At 39.8% G+C, this 25,811-nt stretch overlaps 1 protein-coding gene across 8 annotated transcripts in view; it reads right to left on the reverse strand.

The window, feature by feature from the left end:
• Window positions 1–707: 707 nt before the first annotated feature.
• The window catches only part of LOC126484548 (protein grainyhead), a 321,553-nt gene continuing 296,449 nt past the window's right edge, over window positions 708–25,811 (reverse strand). For 6 of the 8 annotated variants that reach the window (XM_050108104.1, XM_050108101.1, XM_050108103.1 and 3 more), the window contains exons 10-15: window positions 11,345–11,524; window positions 9,506–9,558; window positions 9,288–9,419; window positions 6,523–6,718; window positions 3,839–3,903; window positions 708–3,474 (exon numbers count right to left, since the gene is read on the reverse strand). In XM_050108104.1, the coding sequence (XP_049964061.1) occupies window positions 3,345–3,474; window positions 3,839–3,903; window positions 6,523–6,718; window positions 9,288–9,419; window positions 9,506–9,558; window positions 11,345–11,524 (756 nt within the window). In that variant the 3' untranslated portion in view covers window positions 708–3,344. The remainder of the gene's footprint in view (window positions 3,475–3,838; window positions 3,904–6,522; window positions 6,719–9,287; window positions 9,420–9,505; window positions 9,559–11,344; window positions 11,525–25,811) is intronic. The other 2 variants (XM_050108105.1, XM_050108106.1) reach the window with 2 other exon arrangements.

Raw genomic sequence — 25,811 nt, forward strand, 5'->3', positions numbered from 1 at the left:
TGACTTATTGGGTTTTAAAAGCTATCTTAATATGTCTGTATGTAATATCATTGACTATAGGATGTCCTTCACTAATTAAAACAATAATATTTCTTGGTACATAAATTGTAAAAAATCAATGTTGAAGGGTCAAATAAAACCAACTGTTGGGTAGGTTGTGTAAGAGTAAGAGCAGTTGCTTCTTTTTTCAAAGTAATTTCTTCCCTGATAATGTATATGATAATAAAGTGCTCTATAATTATGTAATTGATTCTTCCAGCTGGGCACTTGTAACTTTGTAATTCTGCCACTTCAGGTGGAAAAAGCATGATTTGGTCAGGTGTTCAATGCCTTGTTGATAATGGTGTCATTGGAGACTGAACACAATCTTGGATTAGATAAATATGGAGAGAGAACTAGGCTATGTCTTTTCAAAGCCACTTCCTGGCATTTGCTCTACACCTTCTAGTGAAACCACTGATGGAGATTTGAAGTCTAGTCCTCTTGAATGTGAGTCTGGTGTGTTAACTCCTGCACCATCTTACTCGATAATTGATAAGAAATTACAAATTGTATTGATGTTAGGTACAAACGAAACACCATCATTTGCACCCAGGCTTTCTGGACTTACTACTTGTCTATTTTCCCTTGTCAGGTACAACATGATAAAACAGATGTAGAGGCATAAAATTGAATGGCACAGAGGTAGGTTACTTCATAATCAGAAATTTTCATGAATAGTAAAAAGTCTTTATTTTGCACCTTTATCTGGTACAAAAGCAACTATCAATAAAAAAGCAACCAAAGTGTTCCTCAATACCATAACAAGTAATTACATTTCATACACAGTGAGCCATACTGAATGGCTCTAATATTTGATTCTCTTATCTGAAACTAAATAATAAGTTCCTTACTCTAGAACACATTATGTAAATGTAGAAAGCACAGGTTTCATTAAGCTTACTTTAATATAACTGAATATATATAAAAAAGACATTTGACAACATGTACAACTTGGTCACATATACATAAAAACATCTAAAAACTCACAGCACACAGTCCTCACTTTTACTTTGCTATCACATTTCAGTACAAAAATATTTATGGGTATGGGGGTCATGTATTGTGTGAAAACAACTGGAAGTGATTTACAATTTGATGTGAATTATGCAAAATGATTTTCTTTAAAACTGTGCCTAAATGACAGCTACAACATAAAATATGTATTAGTCAAATCTGATTATAAAATTTGTACATGTTCAGAATAATATGGATGGACAGTGAAACCTGCTGCTTGGCAGCTAACAACCATCATGTCCTTGCACTTTTGTGCATTGCACAGTCTTGACTTAACACCAAATCATAATGGCACTTCATTTACTTATCCTTGAATCATAGTTTTAAAGGAAAAAGAAATATTTACAACAGATTGTGTTCTGAATATGCCTAACTTGTAACAGAATGTAGAAATTTACATTAAATGTAAAATCTGCCTTACAAGACTCAAATATGGCTACAGAATTGCTAATATAAATTAATACCTCATTAAAATAAAAACTTAAATTGCAGGTAATGAATCTAAGATTTAAATATTGGCAGTAACTATTAAAAAAAGACTCTCTTCTGAATTTGGGAGATGGTAAAATTTGCATGAATGTTATTTAAGCCATTTTTTCAGTTAGCTACCCTTTCATGTGTATTAAAATGAATACTGATGGTCAGCATGTAAAATTTATAATTATCTGTATGAAAAGTGGCAAAGCAAGACAAATATATTTTTAAGTGACATGAAATAGCTGAAAAAACTAATGCTGCTATAACTTTTAAAGCTTTTGTTTTACACATGTTCTGCATAATAATATAAAGGTTTTAATTTTTAGTTTTGATTCTGGCTATTTTAAGTAATTATTAAATTGTTTTTCATCATTCATTATGAACTATGGCGACACATGCAACAGACACAGTTCACATGACCTGTTAAGGATTGAACCTTAAGCTGAAATATTTTATTCTGCATGTTATAGTGTACAATTTGACAGTAAATAACCACAAAATTGTTATTTTTGTGCAAAATTTTTGCCGCTGTTCATTCTCTCAAACTCGGAAAACATTCTGTTTGTAAATGATATTTACTATCCGATTCCAATTACGTATGTTTCAGTTATAAACTAGTTCATTGGTCACATTACCAACAGTCTGTTCTTGACTTTGTGTTACCTAGAAGAATCAATTTGTTAATAATTCATGACAAAATCGATTTGTCAAGAATTACCAAAAAATAGTTCACTGACGCAACAAAATTAGAAGAGTAGTTTCTGCTTTTCCCATGTAATTTAAAGGGAGTATTATAAATTAGCAAAGCTGAACTTTAACACTCACTGTACAGTAGTTATAATATTTAATTAAAATTATCCACAGATAACATTTAACAAGGTGATAAACTTTATAATAAAATTACAATGGAAGACAATGTTGTTAGTCTGTAACACATGCAGAATATAATTCGAGTTATGTGTTTCTTTTAATTGCTAAATCATACAGCTAAGGAGATATCAATATATTCTCATTTCTATTTGCATAGCATATACTATCACAATTTTTTCACGGTATTCATTTATGAATTAAGGTCAAAAAGAGAAATGAAAGTGAAATTTATGAACCAATATGGCAACAACTGTTTTATTTTTATTTTACTGAAAGGAGAGTTCAGTTTATTTTTTGGATATAAAATGTATCTTGTACTCATAGTTTCAGATTAAGCAATTAATTGTGTAATTTTATTAACATATTTTTTAAAAAATTTTGTAGTGTTTGAGATCAACAAACCCTGAAACAGGTCATTCATTATAAACACTCTTACAACAATATTAGTATATCTAGATACTGATGTTAATGTGAATTACATCAATTTGCTTAGATCTCAGATTTTCATTTATTAACAGTTCATAAACTAGAATCACAAACATACTGTACAAGTATTTGTGACTCTCTGATAATTGCTCCTGCTTGTAAAATGCTTACAAGTTTAGAAGTCCACTCACAGATAACACAGTTGTGTTGAGCACTTAAGTCCCGCAATGAAATGCACTGTCTTCTCTGAGCTCATTTATTTGTCTACTCAGTTTATCATAATCCTCACTCAAGGGAAAAGATACTGAAATTAAAATAAATAAATTTCACTGTTGTTTTTGCATGAGACAAGTCACTCACTTCCTGTTTTCCATTGTGAATTACACAAGATATAATGTTGTTTCACCACGAATAACAGTAACTACAGTTCAGCTAAATGCACTTTTGTCATCATAGTGTCCATATGAAGCTGACTGATGTGCAAAATTCATCAAGAATTTTTTTGCTGATGAGGATCAGTGATCCATTAGTTCCACAAGTGTTACTTCAAAGCAATCATCACCATCCACTTGCTTTATTTCCATTATAAACAGATCTTCATTGCAATAATATTTTAGCATATCATCATCAATTTTGGCGATAATGCTGTAAAAATAAAAGACCCACATTTAGTTAACCAGAAAAATCAAATACTTTAGAGCATTAGTTAACTATAGAAAAAGATAAGTTAGTTAACTTGTTTTTTAAAAGTAAAGGTATGTACATCAGTGCACTATATGGTAGTAATTTAAATGCTTGGTTAATGATCTGTTAGTAGAAGCCATTTGTTACTTATGATTCACTTTAATCTCTACATTAGCAATTCCTGATTGTCCAAAATTTCTACTTGAAGAATAGTTTGTGTAAGAGTTGACTGTCAGTGTGATCTCACTACCTGAGCTCAAAGATAAATATGAAATTATATCTTAACTACGTAAGAACAAAAATACTGTTTTCTGAGCAAACTTACCCTTTTTTGTTTTTTCGATACAAGTTACTAATGCTTGAAGTAGAAATTTTGTACTTATTCTCAATCTGTAAAATAAGGAAAACATATTAATAGTAACTGGACCTTAAAACTGCAGTGATATTTGGGAAAGTGGGTTGTAAATGGTAAGAACTTTATGTTTATTGAGTGCTTCACTGTACATTAATTGCTATTACAGATATTGTTTTAAAGCTGTTAAAGTGCTCCTGTACACCATTTACCCTCTATCTGTGTCCACAGTGTAAAACACTGCATGCAGTAATATTATAAGTTAGTATTTAATATAATACACATGCAAGGTACAAAAGTATGCACTTACCAGAGTGACTAGATTGTTGGACTAATGGCAAACTATAGATAGTAACTGAACGTTGTCAGGAGATACTTCCTTACTCTTGTTTCTTTCTTTGTTAAATCTTTTAAAATGGAAGTGTTTTCTTGATTGAACACAAAATGTTTTTTGCTGTATACTGAAACCTGGCCACAACAAAATAAGTTCCTCCTTACAACGTGAAGCAGATAAATGGAGTTTAATACAATAGTGTGTCTGTCTCAGTATGTGCAAGAACACAATAGTCATTGTGCATTGACACTAATGTAAAGCAAACTCTGTGGCCTTCTGTTTATATCATTTATCATCTTGTCACAAAGAGAAATATTTATTTTGTTTAGATGTGCAATATCTACATTTCAAGAAAAAGAGTAGTTAAATGCCCTAAACATGTAAGGAGGTACTGTTAGTTTTACATGTTGTGTGTTTATGAATTAGTACTCTCTTTATAATACATCATACATTTATGGATTGTGAATGTTCCTATTGTCTCTAGTTTTTGATGCAGTGATTTATGTCATGTAGAGTTGCTTAAAATTCCAAGAAAAAGAATAACAGAAGCTTTTGATTGATATGCAGATGCTGATTTCTCTTCTGTGCTTTTACCTATATTCATTAACATTTTCAGTTTCATTATATTTTCCTTCTTCATATTTCACTTCTAAAATAGCCCCTAAGTTCATATCATCAACTGGATTTTAAGCCTTGTTTTACCAAAACATAGTTTTGATTGCATTTATTTGTGACAATTTTCATGTGTTTCTTTGATGTCATTGTTGCACATGGTAACATCTTCCATGAAGTCATCATAAAAGTGGAACAATTTAGTACTTTAAATTGCCTATTAAAAATAAATAATTTTGTAAAATACATATTGTCTTTCATTATGTTTTTCTTTTTATGACCAAGTGACAAATGAAAAAAAAAAAATCATACTTCCATAGGCCTCTGTTGATTTAATATCTACCTCTCTCTTTTTAATTTTTCTACTGTTTAATACTATATAGAGAGATTTTTTGTATTTGTTTTGGCTTAATGGCAATGTCAAAAGCAATATGAAGCAGATAATGAAAAGTACTTCACAAATTGTGATGTATAGCAAACATTTATTGATCAGGAGGAGGATGGTTATATGCAATAATCTCTGTATTCTCAAGCCATGTTTTTGGCAACTCAACCTGTTACATATTTCAAATATTAATAACTATACGTCTTTCTATAACTGTCTGTAAAATAACTGCACACTGAACTTGCTTCTATTAGTCCAAGTACTTAGTAATGGAAATGTTTACAGTCTTAAACTTGACTCGATAATTGTTAGTGACCAGATTAATAGCTATATGAGTATTGTTTTTGCATATTCTTAGTGGTTATTGGTACTGCAAAAAACTAATTTCTAAATTATGCATTGTCACGATACAAAGCGCCATCACTGAAGTTAGCCACAGAAGCAGTTCCTTTTTACAGTGGTCTCCATTCCACAGTACTCACTGGTTCAGGTACTAAACTTGCATTAAAAATATGCTCCAGTGATATGATGGCTGCTGAACGCTTATGAATAATTTTCTATGAGTGTCAAAACATGCCAATATTCTAAATGGTACGCAGGTAGCAGCAAATTCTATAAATCATTGTGATTCAAGGTAAGGAGGGTCATTAACATAGTCTGTAACAAGCAGTCTAAACAAGACTTTTGATAATAAACCCAGTTTGCATTTCATACTCTTTCATCTGTAAAATGTGAATGGTTTCTTCTGATGCTGTAAACTGCAATAGCATCAGTATAATAAATGAACATTAGATTAGTGAAAACTGGGATTAACAGTCTCTAATAAGCTGCTTTCTACGTGTTTTGTATGTATTGAATGAATTTATTTTATTGTACCAGGCTTCTTGATACAGCAAAATACATTGAATATAGTGTGCCAGAAATCCTTCACAACAACAACAAATATTCAAACACAGAATACAATATATACACTGTTTGATTACTATTTTGTAGAAATATTTTCAAAACAACATTTGAACTTAAAAGTAAAGGCAGTTTCAGAAACACAGTGGACCTGACTTGTGAAAAATTATGTTCCAGCATGTGTATGAAAAAGTAATGATATCTGAGCAATTAATCAAACAGCTTGCACAATCTTATTATGAAATTTCTGAATGCTAAGTCTGGTGTCCATATATAATTTAGCAACACTTAAGAAGATAAATAACTCTTTGAGCAACACCACAGAGCAACTGGAACTCACTGGCTGTTGCCATATATTAGTGCATGTGTCCACTCTGGTTCTGTAGAAGCCCAAGAATAATTTGCACAATGATTGGTACTAACTGCATTAAGTAGACCAGAGGTGGTAGGAGGGACAACATGTAGTGGTGTGTAGACATCTTCATTGTCCTGCCTCACATACAACATGACTCTTTCATTGAGTGGTGGACCTGCCATCAGCTTGGGCCTCTTCAGAGGAGGGTTTGAGAACACACTGCCATCTGTTGACATTCCTCCATCCATTACATCCTTCTTGTCACTGCAACAGAATCACACAGATTTCCCAATGAGCACATTTTTTAAAGCAGAAATAGGTTAGCAATAGGAGATACACATGTTTGTAGTGGGCACATGTTTTTCAACAAAAACAGATCATCATAGAATATGTACTAGGTAAGTTGTACTGAAGGAGATGAAGACTTCTTAAACATAAGCAGATAGGTCCAAGATCCAAAAACATTATCTTTTTATGACATTGTAAGGTTTCTCAAAATTTCAAGTAGGGAAAACAGCAGTCACTTCAGAAACAGAGATCAGCTATAAATTTGTTTACTGTTTATTCACTCTATAGGAGTATGTTTGTACTATTCCTTTAATTCTAGTTTTGGAAAAAAGAAATTTATGGCACAATTTTATTGAAAGAAGGGACTGTTTAGTAGGAGTTTCCTGAGGCATCAAGAAATCACCAATTTGCCAATGGTGGATAAAAACTGTAGAGGAAGAGCATGGTTTGAACATAGTAAACAGGTTCATAAGGATGTAGGTTGCAGTAGTTATGCAGAGTGGAAGATGCTTTTGCAACATAGACTAGTGCTGACAGTTGGCTTAAACCAGTTGCTGGAGTGAAGAGCGCACAACAATACGACTGGTCAATACACACACTACATACGAAGTTGTGGTTGGTCAGTTATCATTCAGTCCTCTTCTGTTTTACCTTGGAATTATTTATGAAACTGTTAACTTTCTGTCATACAGTTTGGTAAACAAATGTTGTGAAAAATAGATGTAGTATTTTGGATAGTGTTACTAACTTTCCGTCTCCATATATTTTTCCCTTGCCTTTAAGATTGAGCCCTGCAATCGTTCTGCTGCATGTGTGACATGCAGTACATTGATTAAAAACTTCACATTTTTGTCTCTTCTTTAATTTGTCCTTTTTACTGAAATCTATTATCTATTGTTCTTGCTTTTTTTCATCTTGCCTAGGATAACAATTATGATTCCATTTATTTGTTACAACACTTAGAGGTATACATTCTTGTAACTGTTCTAAGTGATGTCACTGACATCGTCTTGCATTGTTTTGCATTGTTTTGTAAAAATTTGTATTTCTTCTGAACCCAAAAGAAGCTTTTTGTGTTGAACTGGAATAGAAAGCTGATTTCCACTGTTATTCATTGCAATCTTATTTCCTTTGTATTATCTCAATAACACAGCAACTTAAGCAATCATCTGACACATCTTACTGAATAATTTACATTATGGTAATAGTGAATTGACAACTGGAAATAAAATTAATGCTTTTTATGCATCTGGCCGCTTTTCTGTTCTGTGACATATCCGACCTCCAGAATCTACAATATACTTCCTTCTACAAAAGAGCATTTTTGGATCAAAGTGAATTGTTAGGTTTTGCTTTAAACAGCTGGACAAAACAGATTTTTTCCACTTTATTGAACGTGACAAATAAAATACAGTATAGAAAACAGAAAACACCCTACACTGTTCCTAATGCCTGTATCATATCCCTGGACTGTTTTTATGCGGCTTGGAGACTAAGATACTACATAATGTGCAATTATGCAACAAAATTAGTTGTCATGCAAAAATATCTGATTTCAGTAATTAGAGCTACTCTAAATACTACTGATCCTGGATGCTAAGAAAATGGATTTCCCTTTCTTAAACTATTTTTTCCCAAATGTGTTCTCCATGCAGATCACAGACTATTGGTCAGCTTGAAATCCATAATCACTGAAGTGACAGGATAGCAAGATAAAAGATAAATAAGGGTTACCAGTATCCTGACAAAGAAAATTGAGAAAAAGAAGATAAATCAGAATACCAATGTGTCATCTGCTAAAAGGCCAATTTCAAGCAGAAAGCAGAAGTAAACTCATTTAGTTGTATAAAAATGCAGCAGAATGTACATCACCATAAAATCAAAAACCCAAAAAGTGTATCAGAACATGCAGTATCATATGTAACTGTGTGATGACGATAGGAAAAATTTAGTCAGAATGTTCCAAAACTGAGCCCGTGTTGTGCACACAAATGGCAAAAACAAATTAACAAGTACAGTGGCTAATTCTGTATTTAATTTTTATGTGGCAAGTAAATTACAGAACTTGCCACTTAGAATTTCTTACATAGAATGTATATAGTTTGATTGTTCTCATTTCTGGTGTTCCCTCAGATGATTATATGTTTTTAGATATTCCTATGTGATTAACAATCACCTACCAATGTCATCATAGCTTCCAAAGAAGTGATTCTCTACATTATTTTCAACACTTCACTTCACTTCATGAAAAATGGCACCAAAACCACAACGAATATCAAACATATATCCAGAAGGTGCACATATACTGCACTGCTTCCTTTCCCAGGCAGTTGTGTAGGATTTTGCTGTTGTGTAGTTAGAAACAACCACTGGAGATGCAGGCCCTTTGGATAGAAACAGCCAAATTTTTGATCGCAAGCACAGGCAGAAATTGCAATGGAGTGTGCATTCTATCCCCAGGAAGGTGCAGCAATAGCAGCAGCAGCAGCAGCAGCAGCAGCAGCAATAGGCATTGTCGTGCAAAGCAGGGTCCCCTGAGCCTTACCCAGGTGCATCCGGAGGGAAGTGGTTGTGGAACTTGAGAGTCGGCGTGGTGCTCGGTTTGCTCGGGTGCAGGAGGAAGGGCGAGCTCTGCTTCCCAAGCCCGTGCTGGGAACCTGCCTCGCCATTCGACAGGCTAAAGCACACAGAGTTCACAAGTTAACACCCCACACAACAGCCAGCAGCACATGCACAGACAACCACAAGCTTTCTTGCACTTACCTTGAGCCATCTGTGTCGTGGTTGTAGAAGCCACCCAACTCAATTGAGGCCAGCTGAAAAGGAGAGTTCATGTTAATACACATAGCATATGGACAGAATAAGTGTTATCATTAGTGACAGTTGTTATCCTTGAAATATTTCAGAACCATTCTGGATCATAGATAGTACATAATCATGTTAAAATACCATTACGAAGTTGAATAAGATTTGACTCAAGACAGTGTTCACATATAAGCTAGAGTAAGAAGGAATTTTTTTGTAACTTAATGTTTGTGCTGTGTCAAATTGTTTCTGCATTTTGAAATAGTGTCAAATAGTTTTTCAACATGTCTTCCAAATGTTTTTAAATCATAAAACACGTTCTTAGTGTTTCCCATTAATTAGATTCAGTGAGCCCCTATTTTCTATTAAGCAGTCAGCAATATACATTCATTGTGAACTTTCTGTAGTTATGTACTTCAGAGTATAGCTACTGAGTGTACCTAATGTTCTAAAGTTTTGTGTGTTCCATATGGACTGAGAACGATATGGAGGAAATTCATGAACATAAGTGTTTCATATTTAAATTTCTGCAAAAGCTCCACATATTCCTTACATCATTTTTTCTGCATGCAGTAATGTCATCAATTATCTGAATGATTTCATAATTTGTTGCTGATATCGTACCATTTAGTACATTGCCACAAAGGTTTCCACTTTATTTTTCAACGTGTGAATCATCAACGCACACCTTCAGTCATGCTTTGTCCATAAACACCATGAAGTTTGCACCAACTGAGTTAGTGCAGTGGTTAAGAGGCTGTATTTGTGTTCAGGAGAAGTGAGATTCAAATCCCCAACCAGCCACACATATAAAGATTTTTCATAGTTTTCTTAAATCAATTAAGGAAAAGGCTGGGGCATGTCCCTCAAAAAGTACTCTGCCAATTGCCTTTCCTATCCTTGTACAATTCAACCTTGTGCTCCATCTGTACTAACCTCACTGCTGATGGGCCATTAAAGCCTTTGATGAAGTTCAATTTCAGCTGCTGTGAAGCATTTTGATAACAACAAATTTATTTATGTACAGAGTTCACATCTGGAAGGATTCTCAATTGAAGAACATATTGTGACTGAATACTGTAGAGGAACCAGTGACAGTACAGTATACTAGTAGTACAATTATATACATACTGATCCTTGGTGCAATCCAGTACAGACATTGTGTCACTTGACATTCTGCTTCTCATGTTGCACTAAAAGGGAATTACCTCTCTTTGTCAAGAGTGGACTACCATTCTCTGTAAAACCTGTACCAGTGTAGCTTGAAGTACACTTGTGAGGGAGTTTTAGAGTGTGGCATACAGTGGAGGAGGAACAAGTCTAGAGCTAGATGAATCTACACGAGATGGACTCTTGAACAAACTTCGACTAGTTTCAGATGGGTGAGGCTTTTTTTCGCTACAAAGTATATCCTCAGCAATGTAGGAGTTTCTACAGTGAGAAGTGTTATACTTTACTAACTCCATGGGGGTGTCAGTTGGTGGAGAAGAGAGGGGAAAGAACTTCACCAGTTTACATAGAAATGAAGATACACCAGCAGCATTAAAGATGGACATACTGATCTGGATGCTGGAGTGGATATAATAAGGTGGTTTTGGTGCCAGAAGAGGGGTACTCTTACAGCACACTACCCACATGAAATATGTGCTTTGGCAATGCAGTGGTTGTAACACAGAAATCGAGAAGAGTCTGGTATTTGTACAATGTGCTACTCATTTGGGAAACGTGCTTCCTCTGCACCTTGCTGCAATGCAACTGTGTTAACTCAGAAGTAAAGCTGTGATAGTAACACCCTACCTTGTCAATGTCTTCAGCAGGTGTGAAGAGCACTGGTGGCTTGGCAAGGTCGCTCATGCTGTAGAACTCTGAACGGTCTGCGGGTGGGTGGTACAGCTCGTCCAGCTTCTTGCGGCCGGTTGCCGTCATCTTGCGTTTGGCAGCCCGCCGCTCCTCATCTCGCGTCTTCCTTTCCGCACCCTGTGAGAAAGAAATATGATCATTGCCATTAGTGTGGACAGGGCTTCAGCTGTCAGGCACAATTTGGCTATGCTAAAAGACATTATAAGTATTGATCAATGTTTTGGTGATCATGCCTTACTAGCAGATACAGAACATCCTGTACTGAACACATCGAACTAAGATGGATGCTACTCAAGTCGGACACAACTCCAAAAACCATACTGAGCGAAGTGGTGTGGTGATTAGCACAGTTTGGAGGACGACATTTCTAATCCGCACCTCACATCCATGATTTCCCTGTGGTTCCTTTGAAAGCCCACAGCTGATATCTTTCCCCGTCCTTGAAACAATTCGAGCTTGTGATCCATCCCTAATGACCTCATTGTCGTTTGGACGTTAAACCCTAAAAGTTTTTCCTTTATCCCAGGTGCACCCAAAAGAGAGCAGTCCACATTCATTAATATGCCTTTCGACACTCAGCACATGCTATAACGTGCGTATGCTGAACATGGTTGCTTCATGTCCCAATTTAGGAAGACTGTCCTGATTTTCATGTTGAAAACCAGATTGGCGAATAAACCCTATCGAAATACGCAAAAATGCAGCTTACAGCGACATGGATAATATTTCACATAATACAATTTGTTCATTAAGCGAATTATTAAATGAAGAGGCAGTCTTGTAAACGTGAGTGAATTTAAAAATTCAGCTTTTAGTTAGAAACGAGGTAAGTTGTTAACTTGTACTTCCGTTATGCAGAGTTTTTACGCATTCAGTAGTGAGTCGCATATCGATCAAAATAATTTGTTGCAATTAACATGCATTTTATAGGTCGCGCTGGGTTTGTTCTTTATATACGGAGACTGGAAACGAAGTTAAGAATGAATGGTGTAAGTTTTACTCACGACTCAGCAACGGTAATGATAATAATGCTCCCTGTATCATGTTCCATTCACATTTTCGTGTGTAATACAGAGCCGAAAATAGCGCACCACACAAATGGTAATGTTCCACTACGGAGCACAGGTGTCCGCAAGGGGGGGCAGAGGCGCCATCTCTCTCCCCTCCCCCTCCCCAACTATAAAATTTAGATCGCATTGAATGTCATGTCTCGAAACATTTATATAAAAAATTGAATTTTACAACCCTCCGAAAAATTTCTGCGGACGCCCATGTTATGGAGGTTGAAAATCGGGCAGAAATAGTGCTTTCCTTCAATTTTTATTGGAAGGACAATAATAAAGCGGGATTTGCAGGATGTATTTTTGAACTGTCAATTTTGAAAAAAAAAAGATAAAGAAAGAAAGCTGCTAGTAAAGGATTACGTAATTGGCAGAAGATAAGAGTTTAAGCTCTGTTGTCTTCCACTTAGCCCGTAGCTAAGCCGCCTATGGGAGTCAGCCATCTCCTCCTCATAATATGGCCAGGTAAACATTTCATTTCACTGACAAGAAAACCTACAATATGAACAACTTTTACATTACTTTATAGCACACCACACAGGGTTTGCTTTCGTGTCAATCCCATTGACGGCTTATCTCTCGGGTTGTTTGAATCGTTTACTGAGAAAAAATGACTATCTCAACTTACAGAAGTGCTTAGAGCGAAAACACAGTTTCCGCTTGTTTGTTTTTATGGTCGTGGGCATTTTGTTGGGAAGTACTACATTGTTATTAATGCAACGATTTCGGGAGCGCACCACGTCAGCATCGTTACCGGTACCAGATTAGGTTTTCACACCAAGTTAAAAAAAGTGAGAAACACTTTAATCTAAGCACATTTTAGAACTGAAATGTAAGCTGCTGCTAGAAACTTGCTGTGCGACTGCAATAATCACTGAAAGGTTTGTACTATGTCGGCCTTGATGTGAAACGATATACTCAATTTCCCTTTTGTACAATTCAGTAGATTGCATGCTAGTTGAGTTGACTGTTTTTAACCAAAGTTGTGAACATTCCGATAAACTAATTAATAATTGAGGCAAAATGCCAAATCATTTTGATATGAACCACAGGAGACCCAGTGGGGCCAAATTGTAAGGTTAGTAAAGCGACGTAACGGCTTTCTCGACTGAGTTACTGTTATGCCACGATGCGGTGGACTAGTCAAAGCGCAAAGCAAACGGAAATAAAAATTACACACACACACACACACACACACACATACACACACAAGAAACAAGCGTGTTGATAGAGTCGATGGGTAAGTGTTAGGGGTGGTTAGACAGTAAGAAATCTAAAGTGATGACGGTAGCCGTCGGCCAAAATTCATAAGGCACCATCGGCCTTCATTAAGCCGGAGCCGATTCAGCTCTCCGTGTACTCAGGACAACAAATTGCCCGTGAAATCGCCACTTGCTGTGGGCTCGATCTCACGCTGAGAGATCGCTTTATCTCAGCCATCGCTTTTTTGTGCTCGGGCGTTTTGCTTTTACATATAATACCCTCGGATACCTGCCAATAATTGTTTTGGGGTCGGAAGGGGAGGTGATAGAAGCTGGCTGCTGCGAGAAAGATACTCTGAAGGTGAAAAAAAAAAAGAAAAAAGAAAACAAAGAAGAGGAAAGTAAGCGAAACACAGGGCGTTCCTCAAGCAGCGTTCACTGCCCTTCATTGTTCCTTAATAACTGTCTGAGAGTAAGCAATTTAACGCTTCTGGTTTTGTGATTCGTGATTTACTGGACTTGTTCAGCGACCAGTTCTTGTGCACGGATTTGGTACTGCATTCCACAATATGCAGGCAGTGGAGTTTATCAGCCCAGCACTATTCATAATAAAAAGAAACGTAGGTACAAATAGTCGGGAAAGATTTGTGAGGGTATTTTTGTTCCGTTGTTACAACTACAAGAAAATGCGTGTTTTTCTCACCAGACGCGTTTGGCTTTATTGAAGTAAAGAATCATCAGTAGTCTGTAATTAAAGATATTTACAATCTGATTTGTTTGTAGATCGAAGAACAGTTCGTTAACAAATTGTTGGCTTTTCTTACGGTAATTTCTGCTTGGTTTATCGCTTAAATCTTCGTTAGACACTGATATCTGTGGTCTGATTTTACGCTGCTTTGGAGAACTATGCATTTCTGATGTTTAGAGTATCGTGTTGCCAAAATTGCCACTAGTTTTTCTTTGATCTTTGTATTTTTTTCTCTCTCTAGTTCATTTTATGTGTGTTATTCCTATTTAATTATGTTACTGTGTATTTATATACTTTGTAAGAAATATGAAGGAGTTTAAATTTTGTGTGGTGAGTAGCTGGGAGGGGCGAGGGGAGAAGCATTGGACAGTAAGTGCATAGTAATGGGATGAGGAGTGAGTTGGAAGAAAAATGTTAGGGGTAAGATGTGAAATGAAATGATGAAGTAGGGAGGGGGGTGGGGGGGGGATTTAGTAAAGGAGAGTGAAGAATGGAAAAGCTCCCCAAATATTGGTTTTCGATATTTATATAGTCATTGAGTGACTGTTTACTTTGTGATAATGCATTTTTTATTGAAGTTTTCTTGGAAGGGGAAATGGTGTCTGTTTTCTTATAATATGGCCACGCAAATGAAGAATTCGGATGATGATGATGATTAGTGTTGTAGGGCGCACAACAGCGAGGTTATCAGCGCCCGTTCCCAAAAGAAAGAATTCGGAAACAGAATGATGGAAGAGAAGAACTAGGAGGGAGGAACCAATGACAGAGTTATTCAGTCTCAGGGGCGTGTTCGGAAGGCCCCATTGGTTGACACGACAGCTCCTGCTAAGCATGGTATCCGGATTATAACTGCGGTGTGACCACGACTTTCAACTGCGACCTTAGATGGGTAGTAGTTTTCTCTCATAGTATATGTGATATATGTTCTGACACAGCTTGGAGCAGTTTCAATGTCTATGACTAGCTATTTGAATCTTTGCTTAATATAAATGATTTTTTATTCGTCTTTTATGTAAACCAGTCAATCGTTTCTCCGTAGATAATACCCCCGTGAGTCCAAAAAGTTTTAAGACCAGATTAATAAAAACCAGAGAAAAAATAAGATGGTGATTTCAATACTTCAAGTGTGTTACATAGTCTCTCCTCACTTGAGTACATCACACAGAACGCTCATACAACCATGTGAACCTGTCAGAAAAGTCGTTCTTTGACAGCAGGCTGTGTCGTCAAAGCATTGACGCTGCATGTGAATATCTGAACTCCGCCGATTTGTGGAGTGCTGGCGTGCAAGCGTAGTAGATTATGCTCAAGAGTCAAGGTGTCCGGGACAAACCTTGCACACCATTCTGGATCAACTCTTGAACATTTGATTTAGATATCAATAATGCTCTTTTAAAAATAGCTTCGTGACCGAGACACAAGGGAAGTCTTTTGGTTTCTACACTTGCGGAAGTTTGTTTTACCTTTTCAGGGGTGAATACCTCCATGTTGGGAACCACTGATCTGGAATCGGTGCGGTTAAGCGTCGCTACCTCTTTGTCCTGCCGCGTCCTCTCGGAGAGCTGTTATCGCTTACTGCCATCGGGTCGCCAACAGTCATGGCACCCTCCTCTCAGGAGAGTGCTCTGTTCCTCCGGTTAGTGGCCGCAGCATGAAGTCTGAGAAGCGGGCGGCCGACCGCTACCACCTTCGGACAATGGGCGCCGGCAGGCCAGTAAACAGCATTTTTAATTTCCCTCGTTTCCTTCGCGAGCCGCCACGTTTCCCCCGGCAGTACACCGCTGTTTATCAGATTTCTCCGCGCTTCGCCACTAAACATGTCTCTTTACTCCGGAATTATTTGGGGAAACCGCACCTGATACTCCACTCGCCCGCGCCCCTCCTCCCCCAACCCCCCCCCCCCCCCCCTCTCCCATCCCTACCTATCCTATGCTTGCTTGCTTGCACTGGTAGTGGAGAAAGTACGACAAAAATTGTCGGTCCCAAACAATTTATTACAAAGGGCCATTAAGTTAATTACATTCCCGCGCCGACAGGAATTCTCCTCAGACACATGTGACGAACAATGGAGGTCCCTGAAATCAGCATTCCTGTGATTCATACCATACATATAGCCGCGCTGTGTGCGTCTCTTGTTAGAAGATATTATATAAAAAACGGGAGAGAGAGAGAGAGAGAGAGAGAGAGAGAGAGAGAGAGAGAGAGAGAGAGAGAGAATAGCTCCCTCATCTCTCTGAGTCTGAAACCACTCTAATGTGTATGCTCTGTCGACGTTCCCAACCAGAAAATTACTACTTCATTAGAATGTAAGATTTCTCAATTCCTAGTTTCATTGTTTCGGAACATCATGAAACTAGCTTGAACCAACACCCTAATACATTTTCTCTTTGCTATCACTTCGGCAGATGAAAGAGGTGCTTTGTTTATTTTAACCTGCACAGTTTAACAAATATAGACTTGTCAATGTTTACAGAAGACAGATGGAAAACTTGGTGCGTGAGGCAGCTGCTGTAAACTTCAGTGTTTACAGAAGACAGATGGAAAACTTCGTGCGTGAGACAGCTGCTGTAAAGTTACTTACAGTGTGGTTGTCTTTCTTCCTAGTAATTACCATCAAAAGAGAAAAGCTTAAGTTTTAATAATAAGTTGACGATCAAGTTAGTAGGAGGAGGAGGATATTAGTGTTTAACGTCCCGTCGACAACGAGGTCATTAGAGACGGAGCACAAGCTCGGATTAGGGAAGGATGGGGAAGGAAATCGGCCGTGGCCTTTCACAGGAACCATCCCGGCATTTGCCTGAAGCGATTTAGGGAAATCACGGAAAACCTAAATCAGAATGGCCGGAGACGAGTTTCAACCGTCGTCCTCCCGAATGCGAGTCCAGTGTGCTAACCACTGCGCCACCCCGCTCGGTAAAGTTAGTAGAGCGGAACAATAATGGATCAAGACGTGGCAATGGCTGTTCGGAAAGAACCATCCTGGCATGTGCCTGAAGAGGTATAAGATATCGGTGGAAAACCTAAATCTGGATTGCAATCTTACACGTCCCGAATGAGTGTCCATTGCTTTGAACAGTGCGCCATTTCCCTCGATTCTGGAACCAAAAGGGAAATAAATAATTTAGCGTTTTTATCAGCAGATGGGTGTCGTGAAGTAACTGTGCACGTTAAGCGGTTACCAAGTGTAGAATCTGTTAGAATCACAATTAGTTTTCCTTTCAGTTTTTGTTCAGCCCGGTCTTCCGAACAACGGCGCTAGTCTATGACCCTAGACTGGAAGGTTAGAATTTCTAAGATGGACGTACTTTTCCTCTTCAATACGTAGCTATCAAGATAGACCATGCGCTTGTCATTGGACTGTGGACCAAAGTCATGAGTTAAGTCTCAAATGTGTCAGCCATTTCTTGTTGAATTGAATGTGTAAAACATAGCTGAAGATTATTTGTTCATCGGATGAAAACATTAAGCTCTCTAAATCTCTTAATTTACGAAGCCGATAGGATGCTTATTGGTATCATTTTACAACTAGTTCATTCAATTAATTCTTATGTGCTAGAGGATAAAACATGCCAATGGACGATTGCAGATGTATCTCTAGTAATTTATCAATTACAATGTATCAACAGAGATATCTCTAGTAACATAGTGTTCTCTGAAGAAGGCACAGATATACACAGTCGCACATTTGAAACTGTCATGAGTGAAACTTAAACCAGGATCTATTTCTTTTTTGTCTTGTGCGGACTTAACTATGTCTATCAATTGAGGAATGGCAAAACAGACCTGCGGGGATCGACTGATTCCGAGGCATTGTTCGTTTGCCCTCCAAGTCGAGGATCCGTGCTGAACAGAAATATGATAAATGTGCTGCAGGAGTTAGTTTGTTCTTCGCATACTCTCATTAAAATAGGACTGAAGCTGTGCGGAGATAGGGGCTTTGTTAAATGATAAACATCGGTCGCTAACGAAAGCGGAGAAATCGGAGAAATTACCACGCTTTCAGTAACTATAGTCTCACCCCGAATATAACGCTTAATTAGTAACCAGAAACACTTTACTGGCGCACTGATTACAGAGCCGAAGGCCTCCTACGTGGGTGTTTAACAGTCCTCAGTAAACACAGAATGCGTCTTCGTCATCAAAATATCAACGCGAACGAAAACCTGTTTGAGTACAACGCCGCGAAAACTGTTCTTAGGCTGTTACTAAATTCGCACCGTAACGAGCATTCCTGAGAGAGCAGCGGGGATGATGCACCTATCGTTATAAAACAATAAACCCCTTCGGTGCTGTAAACTTTAACGACGATGGCCTGATGCGCGTAGCTTGCCACGCAATCTTTTGCCTTGTTGTGTCCGTTCGTAACAGCATTCGCAAAAGAAGCGGTGAACTGAAATGGCTTGCTTGGAGGAAGTTTTATTTACAGGGTCACACGACCGAAAGGATATCTTAATGGTCAACAAAGTACATAGAAAGCACCGGTACTAGGTGAATAATTCAAATCGTGCGACGTCTGGATCATTAGAATTTTCTGCATTTATGGTCCAGTTTTACGGTAGCAACTTCAACATTGTCTGATAATACCCTCCTAGTGTCGCAATTTACATTTAATGCCGAAGAGGCGTCAGCTCGCGAACTGTTTGCCTTCCACGCAAATCGCACAAACGCCTAGTTCACTTCGAGCGAAAATAAAGGTCTTAAGAACATCATTTGACCGTTTTTAATGTCTTAGATGTTACTGAAAAGCAAAACGAGGTCCTTGGTTTTGCTGCTATTTCCTCGGTTGTAACATGTACCTGCGATACAACCACCGTCGCTTGTTCTTACTCTATATGAGCGTGCGCATAAATGTTGGAAAACTTGGTAGGGAATTAACTAACGTTCAGACCGATATATTTTACTTTACCCACTTCTTTCCAAGTCATTTATAGCTTGAGATGATAACACTGCCATATCTATCTCAAACAAACAGGGAGAAGAATAACCATAATTTTTATCTTTCCCTTTGACGGGATTCCTTTTTCTGCCGGCTCACACTTAGCAGATAGTAGTTTAACGTAACAGTAGTTTCATTCTGGTAAGTTTGCTATTCGTTGTTCGCATCTCGCATCTGCAGAAGGACTTGTAGTGCATGTGTAGTTTACCTACACCAACAGCTACAGGGGACTGACAAAATATGGAAACACACAAAAACACAACACATTACCATGCCTAATACGGTGTAGGAAACCAGTCGGCATTCGAAACAACTTCCAGTCGTCTCGGAATGGATAAATACTCCTGCAAAATAGTGGTGAATATAGATAACGATGATGGCAGACGGCGATCACGCACGCTTCTCTCCCAAGCAGACAACAGAGGGTCAATAATACTGAGATATGATGACTATTGTGGCCAGTTATGCGACCTTGCAGAGTAAGCAAGGGGCCCATGGAATACCACGACTTGGCTGCCCAAATCACTACCGAACACTCGCCATGTTTCACTCTTGGGACATAAACTCGACCAGATGCTGGAAACAGTGTGAACAAGACTCATATGACCAAATGGCTTTCTTCGATTACTTCATAATCCAAGTTGGCACCACTTTTTCCTGTTACGGGCATTTGCATCACTGACGAGTGATTTTGAAATGTCAGCTCGCATTGAAATCCGCTGCTTATGCAGCTCCCTTCGTGTTGGTTTGGCGCTGACAGAGCTCGCAAGTGCGACATTCAGTTCTGCAGTGGCTTTTGCAGCTGCCTTTCTCTTGTATTTCGCCACAATCATCCTCAATGACCGCCGGTCACGATCGCTGAACGCGCACTTTCGTCCAAGTTGTGACTTAGCGGATGTTCCCCCATTGCAGTATGTCTAGTACAGTGTGACAATTATTGAACTATATGAAGAAAACGTAAGTTTCCTACAAACTAAGGCGTGCACACTGTTTATTCATGTACACGTCACTACAGATATTCGGATTTAGATTATGACATGTTCGTGATGTCTGCCATCACTGGCGATGATGTGGTGCGGACGAGTAGCGAAATTCTGCATGACCTGCTGAAGTGTCGGAACATCGATGCTACCGTGATCTCCTGAATAGTTGGTTCAAATGGCTCTGAGCACTATGGTCATCAGTCCCCTAGAACTTAGAACTACTTAAACCTAACTAACCTAAGGACATCACACACATCCATGCCCGAGGCAGGATTCGAACCTGCGACCGTAGCAGCCGAGCGGTTCCGGACTGCGTGCCCAGAACCGCTAGACCACCGCGGCCGGCCCTGAATAGTTGTTTACAGCCCAGGCATTGGGGTTATTGCGGTACACCTTGTCTTTCATATAACACCACAAAAAGCAGTCACATGTGTTCAGATCCGGAGAATATGGCGACGAATCGAGGCCTACGCCAGTGGACTCTGGGTACCCCAGAGCCAGAATGCGGTCCCCAAAGTGCTCCTGCAGGACATCAAACACTCTCCTGCCTCGATGGGTCCGAGCTCCACCTTGAACCACATCTTGTCGAAATCGGGGTCATTTTAGATAACGGAAATGAAGTCATCTTCCAAAACCTTCACGTACCGTTCGGTAGTCACCGTGCCATCAAGGAATATCGTACCATTATTCCATGACTGGACACTGCACACCACCGTTGAGGGTGAAAACATTTCTCGATCTTGAAATGCGGATTCTCAGTCCCCCAAATGCGCCAGTTTTGCGAACCAATCCAAACGAAAGTTGGGTTCATCGCTAGGCCATGCATGCATGCGCGTAATAATTCCCATGACGCCCCGCGGCCAACCATGCAGTCCAAACGTCCTAACGCAAACAGTTCAGAAGTTATGACGGCTTTATTTCTTATAGTTCAATAATTGTCATCCTGTATGTGCAATTTTAAACAGTTCGGGCGATCATCTGACAACACAGAACTGAACATCACAGTTCAGCTCTCTGTTCTGCCGTGTGAAAGAGATGTCAAAATCCGCATCGGATTTCAAATCACCAACCAACGTGAGGCACTCTAATTACCGAGGGGACTTCATAAATTCAGCTTATATCGATCTAGTTTTTTGTGTAAGTCACCCTGCTCCTTTGAATGAAGCCATCGTGTTGCCTCCTCAAATCTCACACGGTCAGAGCGTCAGAGTTTAGGGGTCCCCAGCGTCTAACTTGTACCGAGGTGGAGGACATTTTCGGAGGACTCCCGGCTAGCGATGGCCATTGGCCCTCCGGTACGCGACAAACGCGTCGCCCGATCGCGGAGATTAATGCCCCCGCTTGCCGCGAGGATAACGCCAAGCCCCCGCGTCTAATAATTCGTCGTCTTTGTTGGCCACGATTTACTGCCCAATTAGGAGACACTGAAATTGCAGCCGCGAGACGTAACGTGGGATTTATGGCGAGTACGGCCAATGGCCGCGGTGTGTGTGAGGCGCACGCAGCACACGTGACGCTTGTCGTCGCTCTGTCAAGCATTGCCAGATACGCCGATATAAGTACTCCGTAAAAAGGCGACGTTCCTTCCTTCCGAATGAGTCTTGCTTCGCCGAGCCGAATTCCGAGGGGAATTTAAGCCGAATTATGGGCTCCGCAGCGACATCCTTTGAAACCGGATAGCGATCTGATGGCTCTCTTGGAAACCAGTACCGATGTTGGTAGGTTACGCGCGCCCAGAATATGAATCTGATGTCAGTTATTCTTTTTTCTTCCGCCGAAATGCCATCCATTCTCTTTTGCCTTTTTGTTTGCAAACTGTGCAGAACAGTTGACAATGTGGCTGAATATGTTAATGGTGTTATCCTAACACACGTGGGAGACACATAATGGAAACCTCCCCCAGGAGCTACCTCGTTTTGGTTGCCTGTTGCAACGGTAAATCTGTCTGCAATCACGGAAGATACGATTTATGTTAGCATGGAGCTTTGATGTTTCACTACTAAATACAGTTACGAAGCATAGGTATGTGGCCATTGCCATATCAACTTAGTTTCTCATTCCAGACACGTGGCTGTCTTCTTTTAGTTTGGACATTACATTCTAAGTCAGAAATTAGGAGGGTATGTTTTGAAGAACCTTCTGCTCTATGAAAGGTTTACATAAGGCCGACGCTAGAAAGAAGTAATAGGCGAGCGGAATCCTCTTTTCAAATGGTTCTGAGCACTATGGGACTTAACATCTGAGGTCATAAGTCTGCTGGACTTACAACTACTTATAGATAACTAACCTAAGGACATCACACACATCCATGCCCGGGGCAGGATTCGAACCTGCGACCGTAGTAGCTGCGTGGTTCCGGACTGAAGCGCCTAGAACTGCTCGGCCACAGCGGCCGGCTCATAACTCGGACTTTCGTGTTTGAGTGATCATTATCCAGATCAGAGTCCACATCTCTGTTAGGCTACCGGCTTGCAAAAAAATCTACATAACAATAGCGGAAAAAATGAGAACGTGGCAATGTCGACCAAAACAACAAATCTCTCTATAAATCTGAGAATTCACACTGGCAAGAGAATGGTTTTCCTTGAAAGTTGAGAGCGCAGGAGATTTGATTCCACGAAGGCAAGCTGTGTGTGAATGCATCGCTTCGACGCTGTTGGGAACCAGTTTGAAATAACATCTTCATGAGCAACTCAACACTGAGATTTTATCAGCCAAGTTCTTTTTTTGACGACTGAGGCCGTTAAGGCATTGTTCACAATTTATGTCCTTCTGTGTTTTGCTCATCGTCAACTGTACATTGCCACGCGCCTGCGATATTCACAAGGCTAGAACCTCATGTATTTTAAGACATTGATTAAAAAAGTTTCTTAGGAGAAGAAAAGCTTCTTAGCCAAGATTGCAATAAAACTTTTATTGTGGATAAACGGTTTCGATAAACTATGTTACTATCATCAGATCTTCGTATCGGTTGTTAAGAAATGTCTTGTACCAGATTAACACAAAAGATGTACGAAGATCTGATGATGGTAACATAGTTTACCAAAACCGGTAATCCACGAAACAGTGTTTTATTGTGATCTTGGCTAAGAAGCTTTTCTTCTAAGAAAGTAAATACAGATCGATCCTTCACACTCAGTATGAGTAAACTAATGGATGTGTTCACGAAACGAAGGTGGGGGAAAAAAAGGAAGTGTAAACGTGTAAGCCATGTTTGTTCAGTTTCGGTTTCGCGAGAGAATGGAGTAGTGGCGACAAAGAACCAGTTTAAGAAATGAAGAAAGTGAAAATTTTAAAAAATGGCGAAGAGGATAATTTGGCATCGTAGCGGTCCTGACCTACTGCTCTTTATCCTCTGCCTATGGCGACACTGCACTGTAGTACTGGGTGCACTCGTGAACAGCACGCAGTTCTCTTGCCGGTTAATTTCGATTACGTAACCAGAATCAGTATATCTCTTAAAAGTAGTTTCCTCCCGAGGCTGAGTTGAATTCCGTTACAGCCTTCTAGCCAAAGTAAAATGCTTGTCAGAACAGTAAATCTCACGCCACAGCCTCCGTGCTACTGTCAGCCACGTTGACTGTTCACCAACGAAATTAGGTAAGCGTGGGCTGCCAATGCGAAAAATGGCCACTTGTCTGTGAAAAGATCTCTTGAGTGGCGTGGTCACCTATTAGGACGACGAGACGCTCAAACTGTAGACTTCGTCGGGCGTGTTCTTTTTTTTTGTGGCCGCAGCTGCCATTAAGGAAAAGCGCCGACCCCGCGGGCGACGGCTGTGAAGGCGCGGCAGATCTCACGAGATAAGCGTCCGAGGCACGGACTCGCCTGCGGCGCTGATCGAACTCGCGACCGCCACGTGGAAAGCTTCCATCCCACCGCCCACATCGCACGACAGAGTGCTCGGCCTCCGGAGAAATCGTGTTTTCGTTTGCTTGAAGCAAGTATGGGACGAGTTTCGTGCTATAGGCTGGAATCCACTTTGTTTAGCTCCTCACAAATGTATAATGACTGCCCCTTTGTCGGTCAAAGCCCCAGGCAATTATCTAGCCGTATTTATATCATGGACAACATTGCATGTATATACCACTTTCCAGTCCGAATCTCCAGTCGGATTCGTTGACAAGGAGAACACCAGTTCGTTCAAATGGTTCAAATGGCTCTGAGCACTATGGGACTTAACTACTGTGGTCATCAGTCCCCTAGAACTTATAACTACTTAAACCTAAGTAACCTATGGACATCACACACATCCATGCCCGAGGCAGGATTCGAACCTGCGACCGTAGCGGTCGCGCGGTTCCAGACTGTAGCGCCTAGAACCGATCGGCCACCCCGGCCGGCTGCAACAGTGAAGACTTCTCTAACGAACTTGTCATCATCTCTCCAGATCGTAACGAAATGTCAGTCGAAGAACTCTTGCACACTTTGCAGAACTGGATATTAGCCCATCCTTGTGTCTGAAAGTGCATCCTTCGCTATTTATTAAGCTTCAAGTCTCTCATCCGGTATTGGTCTTTTCTAACTTCTCTCATTTTCACAGTGCCTCCCGCATTCACTTTTTAGTTCTGGAGGCAAATTACGCAGTAGAACGGTGTACGGAACATTGCACTGCCTCGTTGATAGCGAGGTCATTATAGACAGAATGCAAGGTGGACATTCACTTGATACAGAGCAGCCATGCACTGTTGCCATTTTTTGGGGTGCACTCAGCCTCGTGACGCCAATTGAGAAGCTACTCGACCGAATAGTAGCGGCGCCGGTCAAAGAAAACCATCACAACGCCGGGAGAGTGCATTAGATGTCATTGGATCACACTGGGGCATGCAGAGCAATACGATTCAATTCTCCAAGTTTCCAAGCAGATTTAATATTTTTCTCTCGAATTCTTTACTTCTTTAGTCAATTTTGTTCATGTGGTCCACCGCCTATGGTCGATGTCAACGTGCAATAACCACTCACAAATGGCAGGCGGTAGCTATAGCACTGGAGAGTTTGAAAAAGCGTATCGGGGGGCGCTGTAGCAGTGCATTAGTTGTCGTAATGCTGAAACGGAGCGATTTATGAGGCGTCCAAAAGGGCTCATTGGCTTTCGAGCCAAGGATGATGGTATTTCCGAAACAACTTAGTTTTTAAACTGTTCGCGTGCCGCCGTCGTTAAAGCATACTATGCATAGGCACTATCCAAAACAGGCGCCGAGGCAACTATTGTGTATCACGGTCCAGGTATGAACGACGGTTGTGAGGCGAATAGACCTGCAACTGTTGAGCAACTGCCCGCCCAGATGAACCAAGGGGCGACAGTGTCTCCTCAATGACCGTTCAGTGGACGTTGCTGCGTACGGGCCTCCTCTGCAGAAGGCGCCTGCTTCATGCACCCATGGTGACTGCAGTTCATCGCCAGCGAAGGCTGGAATTTGCAAGAACTGAGTGGCGACAGGTGACCTTTTCAAATGAATCACTTTTTATTCTCC

This window comes from Schistocerca serialis, chromosome 6 (assembly GCF_023864345.2).
Source record: "Schistocerca serialis cubense isolate TAMUIC-IGC-003099 chromosome 6, iqSchSeri2.2, whole genome shotgun sequence".
In the NCBI taxonomy this organism is placed as follows: Eukaryota; Metazoa; Arthropoda; class Insecta; order Orthoptera; family Acrididae; genus Schistocerca; species Schistocerca serialis.